Source organism: Chinchilla lanigera, unplaced genomic scaffold (genome assembly GCF_000276665.1).
Source record: "Chinchilla lanigera isolate Chin_1 unplaced genomic scaffold, ChiLan1.0 scaffold00010, whole genome shotgun sequence".
Classification (NCBI taxonomy): domain Eukaryota; kingdom Metazoa; phylum Chordata; class Mammalia; order Rodentia; family Chinchillidae; genus Chinchilla; species Chinchilla lanigera.
This window is the reverse complement of record NW_004955411.1, coordinates 8,125,932-8,152,644: the sequence shown is the minus strand read 5'-3', so window position 1 is coordinate 8,152,644 and position 26,713 is coordinate 8,125,932. Positions and strand designations below refer to the sequence as shown.

Sequence of the window (26,713 nt, the reverse complement as noted above, 5' to 3'; positions counted from 1 at the left end):
GTATCAGGCAAGTGACACTCAACAAGTGACAAGCAACTGCACTAACTTTCTTTTTGTCTCTTTATTTTATCCACCTGGGGTGGGGCACCCTTAACCCTACCAAGAACTTTTTTTTTTTTTGGCTTTTTTCCGGTACCAGGAATCGAACTCATGACCTTGTGCTTGGCAGGCAGGCACTGTGCCGCTGAGCTAAATCCCCAGCCCCTCCTACCAAGAACTTTGCCAAGACTATTAGTGACTGATATAGTAATCACACACACTTTATCCCAGCATCACACACACTAGATCCGGCCACCTATGAAAAGCCCCACTTGTGACTGCATGAGGCTTTGGGGGGACATTTAGACACAGGCCATAACAACACTGAATCACACTAATTTGTACAATTAATATGTATTAATAATTAGAATTTAAAATTATTTGTAAATTGACATTATGAATATAAAATATTACTTCTAGTGAGGCTTTGGAAAAATTTAGGTTAGCATTATTTTATCTTTCTATTGTCAATGAGTGTAAACTATGCCTTCCAGTGTGCCATGAAGTTCTGGGTGAAGAAATGACCAACAGTGTATAGTATGTGAGTTCTTGTGTCATTCACACGAATAAAAAGTAAACCACTTTCTCCTCTTGTGTTTTAATTGTTTCTGAATTGACAAATTTGATTGATACAAGCAGCAATCTACTCTGCTTGTGTTTGAAAAAAATATCCCTGAGCATTTAAGATCATTCTAAAAGACTTGGGGTAGGGACATCATATGTAACTTTTTACACAGTATAGAATTTTTTGAGGAAGACAAATGATTCCTATGCTAACTGTATATATAACTTAGCCCATGCATACATTTTAAAGTATACCTTTTATTTTGTATTTCATTCTGTATTTTTCTCCTTCTGTTTACCTATTAGTCTAACAGTTTAGCTGCATAAATTTGGAATATATTTACTGTCTTCATTTTTTATAATCATTATTTAAATTACACCAAAATCATGCAAATATGCCAAAATTAAGTTGCGTAGACAATCAAATCACAAAGAAGTAGTTTCTTGGGACTTTTTGTCATTTTCTACAGTTTTTTTATTGGGAATTAATTGAGATACACATTAAATAGAACAAACTCATGATGTGAGAGCTAAGAAATTTAATGCTATTGCAACATGGTTAATAAGACATGACAAACATTAAAAGATATCATTTAAAAAATCATCAGTTCAAATTAACATTGAGAGGATGTCCAAATTGTGGGTGCATGCACCCTGAACAGGAAAACTGAACTCTAAAAGTTACATTTTTTAAAAAATGTTATTTCCAAAGAGAACAATTAAAATCTTAATGAAAAAGACTAGAACTGGGATTACTTGGCTAAGATTGTACACGTTATCTTTCTCCAAAATGACTATTTGTTTTTGCCTTTCCAATGTCTACTGTTGAAAGTCAGTCACTAAGTTCAGTGCAGACTCAAAAGCATGCTGATAGGAACAGCCGGGCTGAGCTGAGCTTTCGCATCTTGAGGGAGAGTCCATACATGTACTATTTTGAATTCTTTACTAAGGAAGAGTTAAGGAAGAAAGATTTCAAAGGGAAGCTGTGATCATATGCTCTGTGAAATTTGTACAGATGAATGACGGAAGTCTCCATTGATTTTGACACAATGAAAGCCGGTATTTCTTTAAGAATCACAGCCGTAAGCTAATAGCAAGGATAAATTCCAAGCCTGGGAAGGAAGGGTGTGGTGAAGAGGAGTTTAAGCCAGCACATGTGAACACTGCTTTGGAGATGCTTTACTAGGCGGGGCTACGCAAAAACACTATAGCCCAAAATTCACGTGACAAGGATATGATTAGTTGTTTTATCTTAGTAATCTTAGTTCTCATAATATGATTCTCAATTCCTGTCCAGAGTTCCCATGACCCTAGTCACCGGAAAACACAACTTTTAAAATCCTCAATTTGATTAAATTCATTGAATTTGAATCACAAAAGATTACATATCAAAATTGAAAGTTATCATAGTTTTTTTTTTTTTTTCTTTTTAACCCTCTTTATAAAACAGATTTCTGTAAAATAAGAAGCAGACCCAGAAGATTCTCTACTGTTTGGAATCATATATGTAGATTCTCTATGGATTGTTTTCCTAGTAGTATAAAGCAAATCTAAGTAGAGGACGTGGCCCACCTCCACGTAGGTGAGCTCATGGGCGTTGGCAGTTAATAAATTTTGCCTTCACAGTTGCAGGAGGCCTGGCAATTGTTCTTGACCATTTCATGATCACAGGTTACCGCTTTCTTCAAACTTTCACAGTTGGAATATTTATCTCCGTAATCACAACTATTGGCTGAAATAAAAATAAAACAATTAGTCACCACATCACCGCTGTTCTCCACAGCAACCACAGTAACAATGAATTCCGTGGGCGGAGGAGAGAGATTGAACACACAGATTGACATTATTAGACGGTGATGACGTTTCGTGACTTGCACAACATGCAGGTCCCTTAATGAATTCTCTGAATGACCTAGTGCTTCTTTTTAAGTTTGAACTTTTTGAAATGTTTCTAAGGTGAACTGTCTTACTTTCCTCTCAAAAATGGTGAGTAAAATTAAATGCATCTCTCTAGAAATGAACTGTCTAAAATAGCAGCCACCAGTTGTGTGCTCCTTTTGGTTAAAATTTAATTGAGATTAAAATTGTATATCCTTAGCAGCACCAGTTATATTCCAAGTGCCAGTGTATCTAGGAGCTTCTCTATTGGACAGTGAAAACACTGAACATTTCATCACTGTGGAGGGGTTTTTAAATAGCATTGCTCTGGAATAGTGTGGCAAAGTGATGGTACATGTGCCGCCAGCGGGCAGTCATTCGAGTCGAGGCCCCAGCCATGCACCAGCAGCTGAGCATCACATCCTCTGGTTTAATTGCATCACTGGCACTTTGCGATAAATAAGAATGTTTTAACTTGGGCACTTGTTCTCTAAAAGGTTTGCCATCTCTGCTCCAGAATCTAGACTTCAATCCCACCAAGGGTTCTCATAAGTGATCTTATGGGAAGACAAATATGTAGACACATTTCTTATACATTAAAGGTGGAGAGAGTATCAACACGATTATTGGATATTTATACTTCGCTGCCTCTCAGTGGCCACAAATTGAACAAATCTCAGCCTACATTCATCATCCTACCTAAACTCTTGGCATTTCTTTGATTCCCAATTGCACAAGGCTCACTGAATCCACCCAGTCTCAAAGAAATGGCATTCCCAATTGCTAAGTCATTCAAATCGGGTACTAAGAACAGCAGAAGCTTACTTTTTCTTTGCTTTTGTTTTCTGAAATGGAGCTAAGTATGTTGCCCAGGTTGTTCTTGTACCCCTGTACTCAAATGGTCCTGCCCTTCATCCTCTCAGGAGCTGGGACTGTCGGTGTGCACCACCACGCCCAGCTCTGCCATTATCTTGGCACTCATAAACACAGGGAACCAACAGTGAATTTTCTACTTTCTTCTTTTCTCTCACACCTTTCTTCTCATTCCTTTCACGCTAATGTAGTAGAGCTGCCCATTTATTTTTGAGTCCGTGTTTCCTACCTGGCTTTCATGTAATTCTTTCTTCCTACTATTGGAGGCATCTCTTTCTAAAACACATTTCTGACCTCACCAATTCTGTTTGAAATCTTTCAACTGGTGATTCATTACTAATAGGATAGATTCCAAATTGTTTTTATCCCTCAAAGCGGTGTATTCTTGCCTTTTTCTTCCTCAGTTAAGTTATAACTTTGATATAACTTATGTGCTTTTTTAGTAGTGCATGTGAGCACCACAGAATGAAGAATCTGATAGTGGGAAATTAGTACAGCCTTCTTACACATGCTGATTGTTTTTAACCGCATCATTCCCTTTACCTTTCCTCAGTGCCTCCTCCACATCCCTGTCTTTAAACGTGTAACTTCTAGTTTCTGTTGACTCACATTAGGTTTCTTATAAAAGAGAAAATGTGGTATTTAACTTATAGGGTTTGACTTATTTTATTTAATTCAATGGTCTCCAGTTCTTTTTCCTTGCAAAGGACATGATTTCACTCTTCTTAATCACTACATGATGTTCATCCTATGCATAACTTTCTTTATTCATCCACCCACGGATGAATATCTTACCTATTTCCATAGCTCAGCTATCATGAATTGCTCTGCTCTACACACACACACAGGTTTGTATGCGCTATGGTAATATGCTCTCTTTAAAACTTTTGAGGACATATCAGGGACAGGCAGAATTGAATTGAATGATATTCATACTCTTTGCATTTCTATTCATAACACTGGAAATAAGACAGTATGATATTTATTTTATTTTCTAGTTTTGCTGAAACATTTTGAGGTTTCTGTGAACAATAATATGTGCAAATTTAATTTTTGACCTTAAAAACGTATTTATAATGACCAGCAATCAGAAGTGCCCATGGTTATTAAACTTGGTAGTTCCGGCCACAGCATGGAGGAGCTGAGAAGCTCGTTTTAATTTATTGCTGTGCAATGAATTGCAGCATTTGATGTGTCTCTCTGCACTGAGCCATAGTCTAACATCTCAAACAGTGAGGATTTTGTTTTCTGTTTTAAAAACACCAGTTTTGGCATTGTCCTTGGTGATAAGAAATTTTGCATTTCATTACAGTGAATTATTTCCCCAAAAACGTATCCATAGCTGCCGCAAGGTAAACGGCTCAGTATCATGAGAAGTATAAATGAATCACAGGTGCTTCTTTCCCCTAGACAGAGACTCAGGGTTTTTATTCCAAATAGTACAGCTATCAGGAAGAGGGTGAGATTTGTACAGCACTTAGGCTCCAATATGTAGAATTTATCTTTTGCTTGAAGATCTCTTTTAAACTGCTTAAATTCAGAAGATTTTTCTAATGCATAAAAAACTCCATCATGTTATTTAACGTAATTAATTAATTAGTTTATTTATTTATTTTTTGGTCCCAGGAATCGAACTCATGACCTCAGGCTTGCCAGGCAAGCACTTATGCTGCTGAGTTACATCCCCAGCCCCATCGTATTATTTTATGAACTAGGAAGTTAACCCGTTACACTTACTGCACAGTCCGTCCTCACAGTGATCAGGGCAGCTGGCACAGGGAGTTCCTTGCTTGTAAGGCGTGTACAGTTTTGCTACATTATTACCACTGAAATTTGAAAGGCAAAACATTAAATATAGTATTTTCAAATTTTCTGTTCAGTCTGCATGCATAACCAAATGTGTATATATATATATATATATATATATATATTTATTTATTTTAAAATTTTTAAAAAATGTTTCAACTGATTACAAATCTATCATTCCCAAAGTGTGTTCAAATGACAACATCAAATAAGAGAAAAATTCACAGACTTAGTTCTTCACTTAATCATGATCTCAGGACCTGAGTGACAGAAATAGGATAATTGGAGCCTAACATTTTCAGAGTGTATGTCAGTGTGGCTAAAGATTCTTAATTTCCCAGTAGACTTGGTCAAAATGCTAAAATGGCACATCAGAAAGTGCTTGCTAAGGATAAAACACCTTCCCTGCACAGAAAGGAAATGATTCTAGGTGACAGAGAGATACAGTAGAAAAACTAATTAATGCTTCATTTAAAATTTAATTTTATAGTTAAAAATGGAAAAAATTCTATAAGATGAAACAGTGTAAATAAAGCTTCAGTGAAATTTTGGCTTCTAGGTAGGAGTGACAATCCTTCAAGTGTTTTTGGTATATGTTTTAGAAAGGGAATTGTGTTTGCACAGGTTTGGGAATATCTAAAGGTGCTGTGTGCCTCTGTGTGTGTGTGTGTGTGTGTCATTTTCATGTCATAAAAAGGCAATTTTTTTTAAAAACTAAAAGGGTTTTATTAACAGCAGTCTGCACAGTGTACTGATTTTACATGTTCAGCTTGTCCTTCCCATAACTAGTGTACTATTGTTATTTATCATCTGAATATTCAAGGGAGTCAAATTCTTGATTCCACCAAATTGGGCAAAAGCCCAAGGAAATGCAAGTATATTTTCTCCACAAAGGATGTGCGAGCAACTATAAAAGCTATGAAATAGATACAAAAGTGTTGTAGAAATTCTCTCTCTGTTTTTTCTTTGTTGTTGTTTTGTTTTGTTTTTTTTCACTTTGACTCTACTTCAGATGTACTCAGTTTTTGACCAGGCATTCCAGTCATTCTGTTCGTGTCATTCAACTCTTTCTGCTTAACACCAAGAGGACTTGCTGAAAATGACTTCAAAAGTCATACTTCTAAAATACTTTTAAAAACTCCACATCATCTGGATTATTTACAATTTAAAAGTGGATCATATTGAGACCCTACATTTGGTGAGGTCTTCTGCCTCCACTGGTAAAAACATACATGGATGGGAAAAAAATTAAAACTTACAGCTTGATTAATATAGCTTCATTACATTGTAAACTATTATGGGAAAGTTCAAACATGCTTTGGGGAAGGTATGAGCTTTTGGTTATAAATCATAATCTTAATGAATGGTTTCTTCAGAGATTTTTTTTTATACTAAATTGTGAGAGGCACAGGCTTAAAGAGATGTCTTTTCTTGAACTTTTGAAATAAAACTTTTCAATGGATCTATTATGTATCTATTAAAAAGCTGTAAAGCCCAAGATTTAATCATTTCTTAGCAGCCAGGGTAACAATTTAATTATGCAAGAGGACAAACTCTGGAACAGGAGCTGGTAGAATCATGAAATTAAGTCATTGCTCATTTGCTCACTCACCTTTACTTTGGTCTAACAACAATATTTCACTTTCTGTGTGAACTCAGACAACTCAAATATGGAAACTGCAAAATGCATGGACCTCACAGGGTAACCCTGAGTCCAGATAACAGCAGTTAAGAAGGAAAATAAATCATTTAGCCAACAGGAAAGAGCTTCTGAAAATAACCTTGCAACTAAAAAACTCATCTTTCAAAAAATTTTGGTTTGGTTTTTTTTTCTGGTACCAGGAATCGAACTCATGACCTCACGCTTGCCAGGCAGGCACTGTGCCGGTGAGCTAAAACTCCAGCCCCTTCTTTCAAAAAATTTGAATAAATATGCCTCACCTTAGAAAGCCTTTCTAAAGATTCATTTCCTTCTCTTCTAAAAATGTTTTGTAGTCTTTTTTACAATGTAATTGAGAATTATTAACTTGCATTTTGCATTATTGTCAGTAATCTCTAAGTGGATACTTACGCGGGACAGTACTGGCAAACCATGAAGTATTCCAAAGGTGACTGGCTAGGACAATGGGCATAGGCGCATCCGACGGAGAAAGAGGAGTACCAAACAACCTGCGCACCACAAGGGCAGATAAAGAGTAGATGGGAGGGAAGGGAAATATAACAAAAGGAATGTTAGAAGGTATATTTTTGTATACACCTTATACATAAATTACTGAATCAAATAAAAATACTTTAAAATATTACATTATTCTGTACATTCACTCTTTTACTGTTTTAGATTATTAGAGAAGCACAGAATGTGTTACTTCATGAATAAGATATTGTTAATCACAGCGTATTGAAAAATAATAGCTCAAATTCCCAAAGAATGCCAAGACTATATCCAAGAGGATTTTCCACTCAGATTTGATTTTGGAATCAGCCAAACTTTGGACAAGTTTTTCTTTTAGGTTGTGTGGGGCAGGGAATATTTTATTTCTTTTTCTTACCTGTGTATAGTGTCCTACTACTCCATTGGGCGACAGTGGACCTACACCGTACTCAAAATTCTTGCTCTCGTCGTACCACTGTTGGATTGCAGATGACCACGAAGAGGGAGCGGTTGACATAAAGAGATTCTCACCACAGCTTACATCTAAGAGGTAACAGGCACTCATGAGGAATGCAGTAAGGCAGGCAACGGCACACGCACACACGCGCACACACACAAGCTAAGCAGAGCTCCTTCTCTGCAAATGCGGCGTCCATAGCTGTGGAATGCTGGGTAATCCCTAAGGAGGGTGCCTCAGGTCCTCATCAGCTATCAGCTGAGTAGCAGCCAGATGTGCCCAGTGCCTCAATCTACAAAGCTTTCAGTAGATAAATAAGTCTTCTGTCTTTAATGTCTGCTGTCCTAGAACGCATTCATTTACACATTAAATTCTCACATAAAATGTATATGCCTCATTCGTGCTCAGCTTTTTATTGGAAAATTACTAACTCCTCTAATTTCTCTTCTGTTCTAAACTGTGGCCATGAGAGATATTCATATATAAAATCTGCATTAATATTAAAGTTTATTATTTTGTATAAACTTTGAAAAAAAAACTTACAGTGAGTCTCTAACGTTCCCCAAAACCAGAAGAGAGAGTAATTTTGAAGTATACAGTTGGCCCCTTAATCAGTCAATCAATCAGAGCATCACAGGCCAGATGCTCCCTCACAATGAACAAAGAAGTATCTTGCAGCACAAAATTATTCCAATATTTTTCAAGCTGTACAACTATTATTTTTATTTGGATGTTAAATGTAATATCTACGTGTTGCTTAAAGAAAGATTAAACTCCTTCTTTCTGTGCCTTTTAAACACGTGTATACTTTAAGAGAAAAAGCAAGAAACTAAGATTTTTACAGTAGACTGAGATTTTAAAGACCAATTCTTATGATCTTCTCTTAACTACAGACACCCATCTTAATTGATTATAATTATTTAATCAAAAATATAAACAATAATGAAGGCATTTTCAAAACAGATTAGTTATTTATCACTTTTCAATTGGGATTGACTTTATGACATTTTGATATTCCATATGTACTTTAAATTTCATTTATACTATATTTTGTCATTGTTTTGGTGTTCTTTGATGTAAAGTTTATCTTTTATAGGTTAACTTTTACTTTAAAATAATGTGCATTGCAGACATCCAAAGCGTACAAAATTTGTCATCAAAATTAAAAAGGAAATAAAGATAAATGTTAATTTTAACTATATTTGAGAAAATTCATGATCAATATGTTTTATAAATCCCAAACTAGTTTTTAGTTGTTTTTTTCTCCGGTACCGGGAACTGAACTCATGACCTTGCGCTTGCCAGGCAGACGCTTTTGCCGCTGAGTTAAATCCCCAGCCCCCTAAAACTAGTTTTTAAAACACAAGCACGCTATCTAATATCACAAAATGGTGAACGGGTTAAAGTCAGAAGTTCTAGTTTTTTAAAATCCTGCATGTGATCCTAATTGCCAATCATTTTCCTCCAGGTAAATTGTTTTCTAATCTTTAGAGATAGAAATGATTCACCCTACTTTATTCATGAACTGCTTGGGAGGTACAAAGGCGATACTGTGTGAGATAGCTTTTACAAACTACAACACAATACACACAAGGTGGTGATTCTCAGAATTACTGTACGTCTACACTCAGAGCTTCTTAACTGGGAAAAGGCAACCCTAGAAGCAATATTTATTTACAAAGCTCTGATACTCGTTGATTGACATACTGAGCTTTCGGTCCTCACTGGAACTGTGACTGTACGTGCACTTGCTCGCCCAGGCTTGCGCGTTCTCTGCTGCTGCACTGCTCCATTTCTGGGGGAAGGAAAGAAGAAAAGACGTTCACTCAGTGCTTGAAAGTCAAGACACAAAATGTACATCAGATTGATAGGTTGGTTTGTACCTCTGTGAAATTTCTGTAAGTGAAGGTGAAATAGTTCATAGTTTCTCCTATATGAGAAAGCCAAGGTCTGAATGAACAGCGGAATAAAAGAAAGATGCCAAGCTGCAGGGAGGTAAACAGCGGGGCTAGGACAGGAATCTGAGGAGAGGAGAACACTGGATGGGAGGAGGGCGAGGGAGGGGTAAAGAGGATTAAGATTCCATACCGCTCCCCATACCAATACCCCATTGTGAATGTACTTATTATATGTCCCAAACGTGTCAATAAAAAATAAACGAAACACACTTTCTTCAAAGGTACTTTCCAACTTTTTAAATCAAAAGCAGATTATATCTCTATCTCTATGTATCTTTATCATCCATATCTATATCATCTATTTTATATCTGTATCATCTATCATCATCTATGTGATTTTTTTTTTTTTTTGGTTTTTCTCCGGTACCTGGAACCGAACTCACGACCTTGCGCTTGCCAGGCAGGTGCTTTTGCCGCTGAGCTAAATCCCCAGCCCCCATCTATGTGATTTTTAATAGTATGTTTACCATAGGTAACTAAAAATCCAAAATAGTTATGGTTCAATTATTTTATTTTATTTTATTTTTTAATTTATTTTTTGGGGGGGCGTGTAGCAGGAATTGAACTCACAACCTCGCGCTTGCCAAGCAGGCGCTGTGCCGCTGAGCTATATCCTGACCCTGGTCCAATTATTTTAATGGCACAGTAGGCACAACTAGTGATTTGTAGCAATTGTCCCACTCCAAATACTGTATCACCAGTCCCCCTCCCTTATCCAGTACATGTGGGAGATGTTGGCCATTGGTGGTGGAACCAGAGCACTGCACTGTTAAGGACACTAAACAGTACCAATCCTCAGGGAGCATCTTCCTGGCACTAGATTAGGAGATAAGAACAGAAAAATACAAACACGGTTCGTTGGATGCCTGAAGATATCCTAGTTCCATTGTCGTAACTTAAACAGTCCATTAAACTTGACGTTATTTAAGCATTATCAAGAGAAGTTGAGAAACTCTGCCCTGACCATCAAACAAATCAAGTGCAAATTCAAGGCTCAACTTCTTAGGCAAAGTAAGATGCCCCTTGCCAGCTGCCTGCTTCTAGCCCACCTTCCCTGCATTACGGCCCTCACCATCTTCAGCATGTCACTGGCACTTGGCGACACTGCTCTCCTCAGCTCATTGTGTTTATTTACAATCTCCTCTTGGACTTGCGGAAGGGTGGTTGACAAAACAGCAAACGCTGGATCCTAGGGAGAAATAAAGTGAGGTTTATTTTTAGTATATTTGAAAATTGTAAGTGAATAAGTCTTTGATCTTTCAAAAGATCAAAGACCATTTTGAAAAAGTGTTTAGTTCAAGCTAATATTATTTGTTGAACAGTGCCAATTATTATAAGACAAATCTATGACTTTTAAACCCACAAGTGGTAGTCTAAAGCTTTGAGAATAGGGATGTAATCAGTGACGGCAAACTAAACTCTCCTCCTAGGCCACAAATGCTGCTTTTGCTTTCAGAGCAGTATTACTATGATTTTTCTAGATGTAATGTACTAGTGATAACACTGTACAATGACAAAGGTACATGGATGGAACTAGTAAGAGAGTCACACTCAATTAGCTTACAACAAGGGACTGTGAAGGTCCAGGCACATACTGTACTGTGGACTTAAGTGGGATCAGTCTTCTGAAACAGTATCTGATATCTAGAGAAGGAATGCTTAGTTCTGGTGCATGCGCATAGTCCATAGCCTAGTAAAAGAGTGGTATGTGTTAGGTAGCAGATTTTATGGAATCACTCATGGAATGGTTTTATGATTAAAAAAAAAAATCCTTAACACAATTTGAAGAAAAGAAGTCATTAAACTAAGGGGCTCTTGCTGACTGTACCTTTTCAAAATGAGAATGGTGAATGATAAGGTACTAACTCAGATGGTAATATTGGAGCTTATGCTTTTGTGCCTGTGTCGCTCTGGAGGGTTAACCTTGGTTATGTACACTGCTGGCACAAGAAAAATAAGGGAATTAGAACGTGTTATATGCATGCACCAACTCCACACAAGAAATGTGAACGTCTTGTCCTGCAAACATGTATAGAACAAGAGAAGGGGATTATTACGTCTTATATCTAGTAGGAAGGCAATTGTTGCCTTATATCTAGCACTGTCCTCAAAGCCTCATGTATACATAGGTGCGGCTTTGGGCAGGTAATCGGATCATGGGTGTGTGATACTGGGTGATGTGTGATATTGGGTTAGTCCACTGATGGGTTTATCTCTGGCAGTGATTTTGGGAGATGAAACCGAGTGGGAATGGCTTGGAAGTGTGCATATATCCCTCTAACGGCCTTGATGCCCACTGTTCCTTGCTGCTGTGTCATGAACAGTTTCTCCTCCGCCATGCCCCTCTGCCGCCCTGCCTTGGAACCAGCCAGTCATGGACTGAAACTACTATGAGTTACAATAAACCATTTTTCCTTTAACTTTGGATGTTGGGTAATTTGTCCCAGCAAGGGGAAGTAACTGAGACAGGAATCAAGAGATGGGTGGAAGGGAGGAGGGAAGGGAAAGGAGATGAAAAAAAGAATTAAGGGGTATTACGTACGTGTATCAACTTCCCACAAGGAATGGAAACACTATGCACTACATATATGTACCAATAAACAATAATAATGATAATAATAATAAAATATGGATTAAAAAGGATGAGTATTTTATTGATCTAAATTTATACAAAATATGCAGTTTTATAGTGAGAAAAAAGATTTTATACTATAAGTGTAAACTGGCAAGACCCTTGTAAAATTTGTCTGAGAACCTGGGAAAGTTATCTGCCCCTCCCACCTTACTGAGTTCCCTCAGGACTACTAATACTGTACTTAGAGGTCTGACCATGATGCATTAACATTAGCTACTGTCAATTTCTTCCTCTTGTTTTTAGGTTCCTAAGAACAAGGATATAGTGAGTCCTTCCGAGTGCTCGGCATGGCCCAGGAAGTTTGTATTTGTAATCCCATGAAAAGTTATTGGAATGCTAGTGAGTTAATTCCAATCTACCCCTTCCAGTGCAACCCATGATGAGAATAAAGACACTAAGGCATATTTGTAGTAATGGGGAGCCAAGGGGTTCTAAGTCTATCCATGATGATGGCCATCCAGAACAAAGGCCTCAACCCAAGGCTGAACACAGGTTTTATTCATTCATGAAGAAGGGAGTGGCTTGAGGATGAGTGACTGTGAGATCCGTGGGAAGCAGGTGAGCACTGTGAGCTGGGCTAGGTAGGAGGCCTGAAATCACCTATGCCAAATGCAGAGCGAAGGATCTGCAGAAACAGTAATCTGCATAACACAACTGAGATAGTATCTAATGTTTTGGGGTTGGTGCTTCAGCTCTGATGTGTAATCTTTGAAGTGCCAGGAAGTCAGAGCCTCTATCCTAAGGCTGGATACCAGCCAACAGTGTGGAGCATTGGCTCACACATCTCGCCTTATCCTGGTTCACTTGTGGGAGCAAGAGGAGGTCAGGGAAACACGCCTGCCATCTCCAAAGATTACCATCAGCACCTTGGGTAGACTGATATGCATTGCTTAAAGCCAACTAAAGGGGTAAGGAAATGTCCCAGCCAGCTCTGTACATGTCAATACTTGGAAACAAGGCCAGGCTCTGCCAGAATGGAGACAACTGCTCCTCTTTCAAGGAGAGTCACCTAGGTGGTCCTCCACACAAGGACAATTATTAAATGTCCAATACCATTAGATTTAGCACAGGAGGTTGAAAAAAGGTAGATGCTAACCATCAATAGTGACGGAACTCTGCATTTCACAGAAGCTAAAGTAATATATCTAGATATTTCCTACTGACCTCAAAGACCCACTTAAAGTAGTTTTATTTCAAAACACAGTCAAGTTGGTTTGTAAGAGAGAAGTAGTGCTTTTCTGCTGTTTACATATTTATTTGTAGATAAAAATTCTCCTGAAGAAGAGGTATATTTGGTTCATTTTTAAAATGAACATCGATAAAGGTTTATTACATGACAAAAATATTAAAAGTATTGAAAGTAAAATATAGTGTATATGTTCAAGAGATTATATTGGATTGGTACATGACATAATTAATCCCAATCCCAGGTAGCAAAACTGATCGAAGGGATTCTATGTAATATAGAAGTAGTGGTCAATCGGAGATGTTCAAGGTCATAAAGGCTCAACAAAATGTGATTATAGATCTCTCCAGTATTCAACTTTTAATAAATTTATCAATAAAGCTAGGAGACAGACCAGAGGATAACAGATGAAAAGGGAGGCCCACAAATGGATTCTGTAGAAAAGTATTTGAAAAGAAAACAAATTACATGAATGAAACCCTAAGTGAGGAATAAATTGTCTCCAGGTTGATAATTTAATTGTGGTAATATAATGCCTACTTTTCTGTAGACAAAATTTTAGCCGAGTGCTGGAGTTCTCTAGTGCAAAGAAGCCTATCTACTGTACGTCCAAAGCTGAAGCAGGGTGTGGTAACCAAAAGCAATGCCCTAAATTTCTGACATTCAGAAGTTTTCTGGACAGATGACAAACACCTTCCTTGGGCACTGCACACCCTGTCTTTGAAAAGGGTGATCAACCTTTTTCCAGAATTATTTGAGGAAAATGCTTACTAGAGATAATTGGAGAATGGTCAAGGTATCTACTTAATAATTTTAGTAAATTTTCACTTAAAAACAAGTATAATTGTTTTCCTATATTGTCCATAAAAATTAGATATAGCAATGTCTGTGAAGCCATGATAGTAATTTGCGATTATATATCAATATATTGTTAATTTTCTGTGTGGATCATGTTTAAATGAATTAAATAAAACCACAGCAGCTCTTAGGGCAGGAGAAATTATATTAGCTTTAAACTCATAGACTTGTGTCCACTCCTCAAAACACAGTTCAAATACCACATGTAATCTCAATTTTAAGGTGGCCAATTTAGAAATTAAAATTATTATGAGATAGTCTGTCTCTTTTTGTGGACTATCTTTGAAATCTTCTGTGTATTTTAAACATACGCCATGTTGATTTAGATAACCACGTATCCGCTGGTGAATACATTCACATGGCGAGGGGCCACCACGCTCGTTCACCAGAACTGTGAATGTGTGTCAACTGCCCAGCGCTTCCAATGAGTACTTCGTGATGTACCAGACACTCTAGCCCTTTTCAGTTTTGAAGGCTGATCTTGCAGCTTGCTCTCTCTCAAGGTTCCCTGAGCTGTCTGAAAAGATTTTCAAACATAACCTTACCTCATTCCCATTTACAGGGAGAGATGGAAGCAGTACAGCGACCAGGAAGAGGATCACTGGGAACAATGCCATTGCTGGGAAAACAAAACACAGGGAACAAAGACTGCATTAACCTGTTTCATACCTAGAGGTGGAGGCCTACAAAGCTCCACTATCCAGATTCACAACGTGACAAGAGAAGAACCACCACATGGAACAGCAGAAGGATGGTGGCCTGGGCTGCAGCAGGACATCTCCACAGAGGCAGTAACAAGTGGAAGCGCTAAACCTGAAAGCAGCTCCGAAGCACACCTCTTGGTGATGAGGGCCTAATGGCCTTTCTTCCCAGCACTGCGCTCTGATCATGCAGCTGCTCTCTTTGGTAGGAGGACTGGCACCTTCACCTTGCCCATTCAATAGTAATATCTCTGTTATGGTTTAGAGCTAGATGTCTCACAAGAGCCTGCTGCACTCATAGGGGAGTATTGGGAAGGAGATTGGATTACGGAAGCATTATAGCTGATTTGCTGTCGTAATGTAGTGTCCAAGCAGGCAGGTCGTTAAGAAAGTATCATGGATGTTTACCCGCCTCCCTGGATCCTTTCTTTACTCTCTGCTTCCTGTCTCCATGTCCCTGTGACGTTTGTCTTGCCTTGGAGCCAGCATACTGTGAACAATAGTTGAACAAAAATAAATCCTTTTTCTCTTAAACTGTGCATGTCAAGCATTTTGTCTCAGCAAAAAGAAAGTGACTAAGACGAACTCCCAGCCAATGCATTGTAAGTCCTACTGCGTTTAGCCCTTGCTGGCTACTTACAGCCCTGTCTGTATCCTTTAAAATTACCATTTCCTGCCAGGCATGGTGGTGCACACCTGTAATCCCAGCACTCGGGAGGCTGAGGCAGGAGGATCGTTGCAAGTTCGAGACGAGCCTGGGCTACAAAGTGAGCTCAAGGCCAGCCTGAACTGTATAGTGAAACCCGGTTTCAAAAAGATCACACACAAAAAATTACCATTTCTTGAAATCAGAAGATAGCAAATGACGTTTATCTTACATCAGGGCTCTAGTTTGTTCTGAAACAAACCTTCTGAAAACTGTTGCTCCTTCTTCTGAAAAGGATCTGCTGTTTTTCATACTTTTTAACCAGTCTGCTCAACTTTATTCACACAGTCAGGGCTGTGACTCATTCTCTGTCAAGACTTTGTCTTTAGTACCAGGCCTCAAACTCCCCCAAACCTAATCTACCAAACAAACAAACAAACAAACAAACAAACAAGAAAACCACAATGTTCTCCTTCTAGATCATCAAAGAAAAGGTTATAACTTGATTGATCCATTTTAATAGGTTGCTAACAACATCTTTATGAATATCTCTGATATGTTCACAAAATTTGTTTTACTACTTCACATTGTTGTGCTTCTAAGAAAATAATGTTTTGATGAAAGTTTGAGGCCTTTACATTGAGCTACACCCTGAGACTTTTATTTTGGGATAGCATTTTGGGAAGTCACTAAATTGCCTAGCTTGGGCTTGAAATCGCTATCTTTCTGCCTGAACCACCCAAAATGCTGATAAATTTTCATGATATCATTACATGTAAGGATAAATGCATTATTAACTAATGGCATCTTCAGAAATGGATAGATAAAATGCCTAAATAAATCAGAATACTTCCCCTTATTGAAGCATATGAGAAATAAAAGCCACTATACATTGATGGTAGTTCTGTAGCTGAGAGAGTTAGGCTTTCTGTTAAAAAACTGAACATTAAATTGTAAGTTAGACCTTTAGCCTGTTGTTATGCACTGCATGGGTGGGTCCCTACCACCCTCAAATTCATACGGTGACTCACCCATCCTGGATGTATTTAGATGAATCCTCTGAGAAAGTACTTGATGGTCAATGATTTCATAAGAGAGGGACCCAGATCCAATAGAATTAGTGTCCTTATAAATGATGCCAGACTGTTCCCCCTACCGACTGCCACACACGCACGTAAACAGAAGAGACCATGTGAGGACACAGTGTAAAGATGGCTATCTGCACACCAGCAGGAAAGCCCTCACTGGGAAATAACCAGGGCATCTTGATCTTGAATATCTAGCCTTCCCAACTGTTGGAAATATTTTTTTCCTTATTCAACCATGTGTTGCTATATTGGCTGACCAAACAATAAACATTCCCCGCTTTAATATTTGAAACCTAGGTTATTTTGAGTGAGCTCTGTGAGATGGAGCAGGAATAGCAGGGCTCCATTCTGGCAGGTGGGTCAGAGCCAGGCGTTGCAGGAGCAGGTTGCAGCTGAGGCTGTCTAGCACCCAGGTGTCAGGGAAGCTGTGATTTCTCTCCTTTGCTGGACCCCAAGAACTCTACGAGAGAGAGGTGCTGTGCTATGTGTAGGAAAGAGTCAAAAGGTGTTTTACTGCAAGGTGATAGTGATTATTGTAGCATATAAGGCAGGCTGGAAATGACATATTTTGATTCTACTGGAGAATAGTCTTAGAAACAGGACCTCATCTCTTCCTCTTATGAAATTAATGATCAGACAAAATGCTAGGCATAGAATGAAAGAGACTGAGAAGAAATCTAAGAGAAATAGTTTATCTTCATGTATAAATGCATTATTTTTACCTAATTTCAAAAATAGGGCAACATTGCAATGCAGTGATTCACAAAGGAAAAAGTTTTATAAAAGGAGATTAACTCTTGGAACTAATCCCGACTTTGCAAAACTAGTTATTTCTGTTACTTTTGCAACATAGTGAAATTTATAGTTTAGGTATTATATGACTTCATGGTTTCATGGCTATTTAGTCGATTGTAGGGAATGGAACCAAGTATTTTTTAGTCTCAGTAGTCACTGCTTGATAATTATGTCATACTAATGCTTTTGATCATGTTAATTCTTGGAATTGATAATAGCTACAGCCTTCAACAACATGTCTAAGTCCCTCTCCTCAAGGAAAGTAATAGGCTAATTATAAGAACATTTGTCCCTGGATAAAAGTATTTAAAGTCTACACAATAAACTGCATTGTGTTGAATTTTTCATATCAAAGTGCAGTTCATTATCTCTACAAATTTGTTCATGTGCATTTGGCTTTTATCCATAACTATAACATACTTTATGAAAAAGCACCATGGCTAAGGAGTATTCATTTTATATGAGCCAACTGGTCAACCTACAGAGACCCTTTTTGTACATCTCCAAAAGACTTGCTTTAGCCTAGTTCCTCTGGGCAGGAAAATCCCCTGGCAATGGCTCCCTATAGGTCTCTTGATCAATTTGTTAACAAAAAAGAAAAACAGGTTCTTCTTTGTTTTCAAATCAGAAATAACAAGGCTAGTATTGTCCTTGTCTTTGACAGTTTTGACTGTGCAAAACCTGACCATGTTTTGCATACTCCATTCAGGATAGCCTTTTAGTCATTGCTGAGCATGATCATGTGAACAAGACACAACATCTCCAGAACCCTGGCAATCATTAGGGAGCCTATCATTCACATACCCACACCTGAGATGTTGAACTTTCCCCATGTGTGCAAAAGTGGATGATAAAGTTGTATTTTTTTTTTTTTTTACCCTGATCCATTCTAGTGCTTTCTAGAGAAAGATGTTGACAAATCTAAACTACTTGGGGTCGAGGAGGTAAACATTTCAATTGTGGTGAATAAGACAAAGATTCAACAACATCATCATCATCAAAACATTTAGCTTCATTACACCTAAGGGCTTCCCTAAGTGTTGCTGTAAACAGGAAGTGTACATGTGGGGGAGAAATGCTTTGGGAAGAATTAGGAAAAACAGCTGTCTGTAATCCTGTCATTCACCTGATGGAGGCATTTTCTAAATTTGTGGAGGCAATTTCTAAATTTGTGCAGTTACACACTTCCTCTACTATTTCCTAGGAACAAATTGTGGCTGAATTTAAATCCACTTATCTTAAAAGAATTATTTTGCTATATGCAAATACTTTAACTTTCCATTCTTCCTTCTGTACTTTTCCTTTTTTAAAAACAGTAGAAATTTTCATATGTGAACAGAGAAAAACCAAATGCAGAAATATCAAAGATTTGCAATTTCAGGTTCTTATGATTTGCTACTATTTAATTATGAATCTACAGTAGAGCAAAATCTGTCTTTCTAAATGTAAATGTATGCAATTTAATTAAACTGCAGTATATACTACTTACTGATGTTAAGACCACTATTGTTGCAGCATTTTTGTGAAAATGAAAAAAGTTTTCTTACATGTTATCATTCTACATTAAGTGACAAACACATCCACAGAAATTTTACAGGTATGTCTTGTCTTAGAAGTCCATTTTGTGGAAATAATGGTTTCTAAATTATAATAGGAAATTTTTTGTTAAGTTGCTAAAAGAATCACTCAAATTATTTATTTAAAAAGTAAACTTTTCACATGTCACTATAGCAATACTTTTTTCCTGGCAACAGAATTAACTTCAAGGAATTACAGAAATAAGAGGGAAACATGGATTAAATTAGTACCAAAAGCTAGCAAGAAAATTCCATGGCCTTTGGTATGTGTAGGTATGTTTCTCTTTGTGTACTTGCATATGACTATATGTGTGCCTTACTTACTTTCTCATCCCTGGGACAAAATACCACAATTTAGAGGAGAAGAGGTTGACTTTGGCTTACAGGGCAAAAGTGTCAGTCCATGGTCTGCAGGCTTAAACACAGAAAGGCAGGGCGGAAGTGTTAGGATGGATGAAACATCCTCACCTCACGGCAGCCAAAAAGCAAACAGAGGAGTAAAGAACCAATAAAAAAGGTACACTCATCCAGGCCACGCCCCCAGAAGCCTGCCTCTCTGACCAGGCACCACCTCCTTATGGCAAGTCAGCTGCAAAGACCCCGTGATTCCATCCTCGCTTATGAGCACGGGAGGCTCCTGGGAGCTTCTAGATATAAACCCTAACAACATGGGTGCTGAAGGTGAAGTGAAGGGGAGTGTTACGTCATGGGGCCGGGGCTGGTGTGCGGATGTAATGAAAATAATGGTTTTTAATTCCTGTGCTTACCTCAGGACAGTTGTTCCCTTTTTATTCATGGAAAAATCCCGCAGCAACAGAACAAACACTGTTGACATTTAGTCCTGATGCTAAATGTCAACATGATAATATCCGGAAACATAGGAACCATTGTGCATAAAGAACTAAGGAAAATCAAGATTAAGAAGGTCATCCGCTGAAAGAAACAAGGATACCTGTAGCGAGACTCTGGGGCTGCTGCAGTTAAATCTTTTATCCCTCCCAAACATGAGGGCTGTGTGATTAAAAGAACCTGTGTATTTGCCGTTGATTCTTAGTATATATTGCTACCAAATTAATGATCTCTTTTATTCTGGTCTGGTTTTTTTAAAAAGCTGTCTGTAGGGACTATATTTAATAATGTCTGTTGCATGATTTCTTTATTAATGTTAAAAAATGTACCACTGTGTTTTATCATTCTGAATTATGCTTGAAACCTTGGCATAACTCTGTTAGATTACACTTTTACCATACATTTGAAATTATTTTTTTGTTAGGAATTTTTGCTTTTCATTTATCAAGTGGGTCTATTATTCTGGGTGTGGTAGTGCACGCCTATAATCCCAGCCTTGAGGAGGCTGAGGCATGACAGTTATGAGTTGAATGCCGGCTGGGGCTACACAGCGAGTTGAAGGCCAGCATAGATTACTTAGAGCCAGTGTCAAACAAGCAGGCCAGTTATTACTCACTATTTCCTCATCTGTTTTGCAATCAATCCCACCTCTTTTCCATTACTGCCATTCTTCAGGTCACACTTTATGTGGAAGGAGTAGTGCTGGTAAGCTACAAAGTGGGAGCAAGTGCAAATGATTCAGACTGATCCCTGCAAAAGATGAGGATGTCATCCAGACATCGTTTGGCCGCACAAAAGTTCACGTGTTGGGAGCTTTGCTGCCAGGGTGATGGTTTGGGGAAGCATTGTTTAACCATTTTGAGGTGGCGCCTGGTACACAGACCTTAGGTAAGTTGAGATCACTTTCCTCAGAAGGGGTTAGGTAGCCCCTTGGAATTCTTTGGTACTTTTCAGAAGAGAGTACACAAACCTAAGCCTGGCCCTACCCAGCTCTCTGGTGTCCTGTTCGGGAAGGTGACTGCTCCATCCTACAGGGGGTCTCAGCATTATCACCCACCACACTGTGACAGAGCTGAGGTGTCCCCAGAGCTATGTCCTTGAGCCTCCCAAACTAAGAGAACCTCTCTTCTTAGTATAGCTAACCTGCTCCTGGTATTTCAATGCAGTAATGGTGAGTTAACATGAGGAGCAGAGTATTTGATTCGTGGGTCTATTTTATAAATACAATGCAAAAATTCTACCTAAGCTCTGATTTATTTCAAAACTGCATTAAAATAACATGATCCAGCATAATCATAATAGAACTGTAAAGGGGATTCAATGTTAGAAAATGCATTAGTAAAATTTGTCACATTGGTAAGCTAAAATAGTGTATAAGAAAAACATGTTATTAAATCCAATCCATACCTGTCATTTTAAAATAGAATAGCACAGATAATTAATTTGGTGTCAATAATCTACTAAATATCTGTAACAAGTAAATGGTTATTGAAAAACTCCAGTTACATCCCATTTAGTACTGTGTTGGGGATAAAAAAGAATGACTAATATTTTTACTTAACATGTTTCTGAGAGATGATAAAGCCCTTAAAGGGAAAGAATATATGTGATTTTGGTAAGTCTTGTAAGGGAAAAGGTAGAATTATGAGTTTTTAAATATGGTCAACTGTCTAGAGAATACACTGTAATGAATAAATTTGCTGCATAGACTATTGTCTTATTGTGGAGAGCAACACTCAGGCAGAAAAAAGATTTCAAAAAACAACAAATAAGAGTAACAACACCTTAAAGTGTTCAACAAACAACAAAAAACATCTTTTTAAGAAAACTTAAAACACTCCATTAACAAAAAAGACCAGTAAATTAAAATTTTTACATCTTAATTGACAATGTACTAACATGATAATTAATCTTAATGGAACTAATTTATAGTTACTTACCATTTGAATAAAAACTCAGATTAGTTCATTAATAAGTAAGTAACTTTTCAAGCATGTGTTAGCACAGGTCTGTAATACCAGCACTCTGGGAGACTGAGACAGAAGGATGACAGATTTGAGACCACCATGGAGAACTTGCTTACTCAGCAAGGCCCAGTCTCAAACTGACAAAATAATAAAGGGGAGATAGCCCAGTGGGAAGGCTCTGGGTTAAATCCACAGCAACGGGGGGGGGGGGGGGGGGGAAACAACCTGAACAAATTTCAAGAGAAGTAATTGAAGCATCTTTCCCTAGTTTTTCATAGTGGTTACTAAGATAGATACCAAATGTTTGTCGGTGAAATTTAATATGATTGTAGAATTTAGATTTTGAAAATGGCCTGATAGAGGTGATTAGAAAGTGTCAGTGACAGATCAATCAAGGTAGCATTAAAAAGTGGCAGGGCAAGGACAGATTATATAGCATATCATGTTGAGAAAACTGGCTCCTTATAAGGAAAAAAATTAATTATGTCCTTTTAAGCATTGTCTTTAAAGGTAAATATATTTGGATTAAATTTATAAATAAAATAGGTTACGTGCAAATTTCATGGCAAAATCCCTTTACCATAATTTAGCTATACATTATAATGCATACATAGTGATTTTGTTTTGTGCCAGGCACTGTTACTCTCCATGGATTTATTTCCAGGTCAAGAAAGCAACATGGCAGACACTGTTACTCAGTACTACAATTTACCAACGGCAATCCTAGGATGAGAGAATCAATAGAGAGAAATCATAAACCTTCGAGTCCAGAACCACCTGATCAGCCCAGCAAGTTTGGTTTCAAAACCCTCACTCCTATAATGAATAGCACAGGAAAATTTAAAGGATTATTCAGATCAGCAAATGTCATTGAAAACACCAGCACATGCATGCAGAATGTGTGAATTATATCTATGGACACGTTTACAGACAAGTCATAGCACAGAAAGGTATCAGACCCAATATTTTCTAACTGTAAACGTAATATTAAACCTTCATTCTGATCACTTTCGTCTCATCAAGAATCTATGAGGCAGAAAGCAGTCATGCAAATATACAATTTGTAAACCTGCTAAGCTTCATCTGTAAGAAATCTGGAAAGCTATCTAAATAAAAATGGCTCCCTTGGCAGTTCTTGAAAAGCATTTTTTTCCTTTTCGAGAATGAAAGCCTTCCCTGTAACTGGACTTGACTAAACAGTATTTCTGGTTTTCTTAGCTGTATGTGACTCACACTGGTTGAAAACTCTCTGAGCTCCATCCAGGGGCCACAATGCACCTCACAGAGCAATATTAAAAAGTAGCTCGCGGGCTTGAAACGCCTCATCAATTTAACAGCCTTTGATCCACCTTCAGAAGTTTCGTCCTACAGGCAGACATTCCAGGTTCGCGTTTTAACTAGCAGAGACCGATGGTCTCTGGCAAGATGTGAGTGGTCCTAGAGCTCCTGGATGGCACGTGGCCACAGCAGTGAGAAGCAGGAATAAATACAATTTAGAAGTAAACTCTTCCCTCATGAGTATACAGTGCCTCTCCTCTTGCCTTAAGGTAGTTCTGTGGTATGCAAATAGTCTCTAGTATTGTTTTTAATTTGCCATAAAATATAAAGCTCTCTGTGGAAATTGTTTCCTATATAAATATACACAATGAATACTGCATTTAAATTACCTTAAAAAAAATGTGGGAGCCTGAGCAGATTGTTTGACTGGAAAACTTCTAAAAATCCTTGTTTCTTTTTCAGCATGTATACATTACACAGGATAAGTTATATCTCATGTTGGTGATCATTCATACAATATTTTTTTAACCTCAAAAGCACCTCTATAATTTTGTTTTGACAAATTAAAAACTACTAGCAAGCATGATTTCTCATGCTTAATCTAATAATGTCTGTATTAAGGCATTGTCCTATATGTTATGATTAATAAAAATTACTTCTCAATAGAGGCAAATTTTTCATTTTTCTACTAACAATAATCTAATTGTTCTAATACACTGTAACATATAATTCTAATATAATCTTTTGGGCATGACAATTAATTATATTGTTGCTTGTATAATAAAATATTACATTTAATTATCAAATTAGATAAAGTGGTTTTCCAAAAATGTAGCTACTTACATGTTAACTTCTTTACTGAAAAAATGTTTGTTAAGGTATTTTCAGCACATAAATCAATAGATTTTTGAAAAGCATATCTATGTATATTAAATGTATCATTTTGCTCCTGTCCAGTTATAAATATATTAGCATAGTGAAATGTTCATCCCGAAGTGAAGGAGTTGCCACTTACCACCGTTGGATCTTAGAGCAGGGTGAAGTATTTGTTTCATCAGCTGGAGGAATGCAGGTGGACAGAGGGAGAAGGTCAGAGCCTTATATATGTTACACCTATTTCCTGTTTAGCAAAGTCTGGTTGTTCAAGTAAATCCTGGTTAACAATGTCTGAATCAGGAGTTGTGATACCAATGGTCTCAAATTTCAGTGCTTGTCTAACTGAAATGTTGCCACTATTTAATTACTGTCCACCTAGCTAATAAAAATAAATTGCTATACATTTTTCCTGTTGAATATTTGTTCTTTGGAGCTCTAACATTGTAATCATTGGTCCATATCTTCTCCAATAAATATTTTGCAAATGCTTAGTTCTGATTACTTTCATTCTAGCCAAAGAGCTTTCAGGACTACTTTTATAACGATAAAGCCAGGAGGGCTGTGCATGGTGCAGCACACCTGCAAGCCTAGTACTTTTGGAAGTTGAGGCAAGAGGTCATAAATTGGAGCCTATCCTGGGTAATTTAGGGAGAACTTGCCTCAAAAGAAAAAATAAAAAAAGACTGGACATGCAACTTAGTGACCAAAGTGTGTAATAACTTGTGTCTATTCAACAGACACACCATTTATTTCTACTTATTTTATTAAATTGTGGTAAAGCGATAGTATATGTGGAAACTTCCTGCTGTGTTATAAAAAATTTTAAAGTATTAGATCCTTTCTATTTTATGTGCTTCTTTTCCGTAGGGTCCACTCCAAGCTGCCCCTACTCTTGTCAAGTATGGGACTGCAATGCATCGCAATTCTGTATGGGTATAGATTCCCTATGATGAATGTGATCAATATGTATGACAAATATGTACTAGTGAAAAAAATAAAGTTAAAAAAGTATGGAATTGCGCTTGCGCTTTATGTGAGATGACTTAATCAACTAAGCCATAACTGGTTCTGTGAGAAATTCTTGTGAGAGGTGCATTGAAAATGGATCTTGATGTTGGTGATCATTCATACACTGAGAAGCGCATTGAAAAGGAAAATACAATTATTTGTATTTTCATACAATGAGAAGTACATTGAAAAGGAAAATACAAAAGGGAAAAATACAATTGTTCACACTTAATAATTTTTCTCTAATTGTATATTTTATGATCACTAAGTACACCAGGGTATTTTGCTTGTCAGATGTTAGTGTCCTGACTGGTAAACTAAATGAATACATGTGGACACTGAATCACAAAATACCATACTCATAGTCAACCAATGGAATGACCTCAATCTTCTGAAATGACTGTTTCCGGCCAATTTTGTTCCTTTATTACCCACTATTTATTTTTTTCTGCACTAATGATTAATACTGTGAGCATTCTTGGTCATTCATAACCTTTGCTTCCCAATTTTAGACTTGAGTATCTTCCAGCTGTGTTTTACTTGGGTAACTTTACTCTTTGATAAAAGGGCAAGTAGATTTTGCCTATAAACTATCAGCAGTTCAACTAATTTTCTAATAGAATTTTAAATGAGTCTGTTCATGTGCTTTGCTATTAAACATTGCATCCTGTTTAAGGATGGCACTTCTTTGTCATGCTTTTAAAAAGTATTCGTAAGCTAGGTATGTTGGCACATGCCTGTAAGCCCAGCTAGGTGTGTTGTCACATGCCTGTAAGCAATCAGGAAGTGAGGCAGGAGGACCACAGTGAGTTCTGAGCCTCCCTGAGCTACACAGTGAGTTCAAGGCCAGCACGAATTATATAAGAAAATGTTGTATCAGAGAGAGAGAGAGAGAGAGAGAGAGAGAGAGAGAGAGAGAGAGAGAGAGAGAGAGAGAGAGAGAGACAGAGGGAGAGAGAGAGAGGCAAAGAGAGAGAGAGAGAGAAAAAGAAAGAAAAGAAAAAAGAAAGAGAAAAAGAGAGACACAGACATGAAGGCAGAGATAGAAACAGATAAAGACAGACAGAAAAAAAAGACAGACAGAGACAAAGAGAGAAAGAGAGAAAGAAAGAAAGAAAGAGGGAAAGAGACACAGACATGGAGATGGAGCCAGAGACAGAGACAGATAGAGATAGAGACAGAGACAAAGAGAGAAAGAGAGAAAGGGAAAAAGAGACAGAGACATGGAGACGGAGATGGAGATGGAGACAGAGGGAAATATTCTTATAATCCTGGGCTTTGGCTGCTATAATTTAACCAGTATATCTATAACAAGAACAAATGAACTGTATTTTTGACACACAGTAGCATCTAGATAGTGCCTTTTTGACCTTTTTTGCTCACCACCAAAAGCTGATGAGTTACTGCAAGGGTAACTGGGATCCCTGTATCAAAGCTAACCTCTCACGGCCTTGCTTCCTATGATTTCTACATTTCAGTTACCAGTGAGCTGTGGTTTTCTGACTAAGAGTACAGTTTTTGG

The 26,713-nt window shown here is 37.6% G+C and overlaps 1 protein-coding gene across 1 annotated transcript; it reads right to left on the bottom strand.

Annotated features, from left to right (window-relative positions):
- Window positions 1-1,059: 1,059 nt before the first annotated feature.
- Window positions 1,060-24,409, bottom strand: LOC102005121 (cysteine-rich secretory protein 3-like). The gene is made up of 8 exons (XM_005377667.2): window positions 24,323-24,409; window positions 14,952-15,025; window positions 10,800-10,916; window positions 9,477-9,564; window positions 7,710-7,855; window positions 7,232-7,329; window positions 5,092-5,180; window positions 1,060-2,335 (listed from the first exon to the last, which is right to left on the bottom strand). Exons 1-8 carry the CDS (start codon window positions 24,360-24,362, stop codon window positions 2,208-2,210), a joined length of 780 nt encoding a protein of 259 aa, XP_005377724.1. The 5' UTR covers window positions 24,363-24,409; the 3' UTR covers window positions 1,060-2,207.
- Between the last annotated feature and the right edge of the window lie 2,304 nt (window positions 24,410-26,713).

Excerpts from the sequence above, each read along its gene's own strand:
- LOC102005121 (XM_005377667.2), bottom strand. The coding sequence starts at position 24,362 with ATGAAACAAATACTTCACCCTGCTCTAAGATCCAACGGTG. Across the intron at positions 10,917-14,951 it reads TCCCTGTAAATGGGAATGAG|GATCCAGCGTTTGCTGTTTT; the intron begins GTAAGGTTATGT and ends ATTTCTCCCTAG. Across the intron at positions 9,565-10,799 it reads CCAGTGACATGCTGAAGATG|AAATGGAGCAGTGCAGCAGC; the intron begins GTGAGGGCCGTA and ends TCCTTCCCCCAG.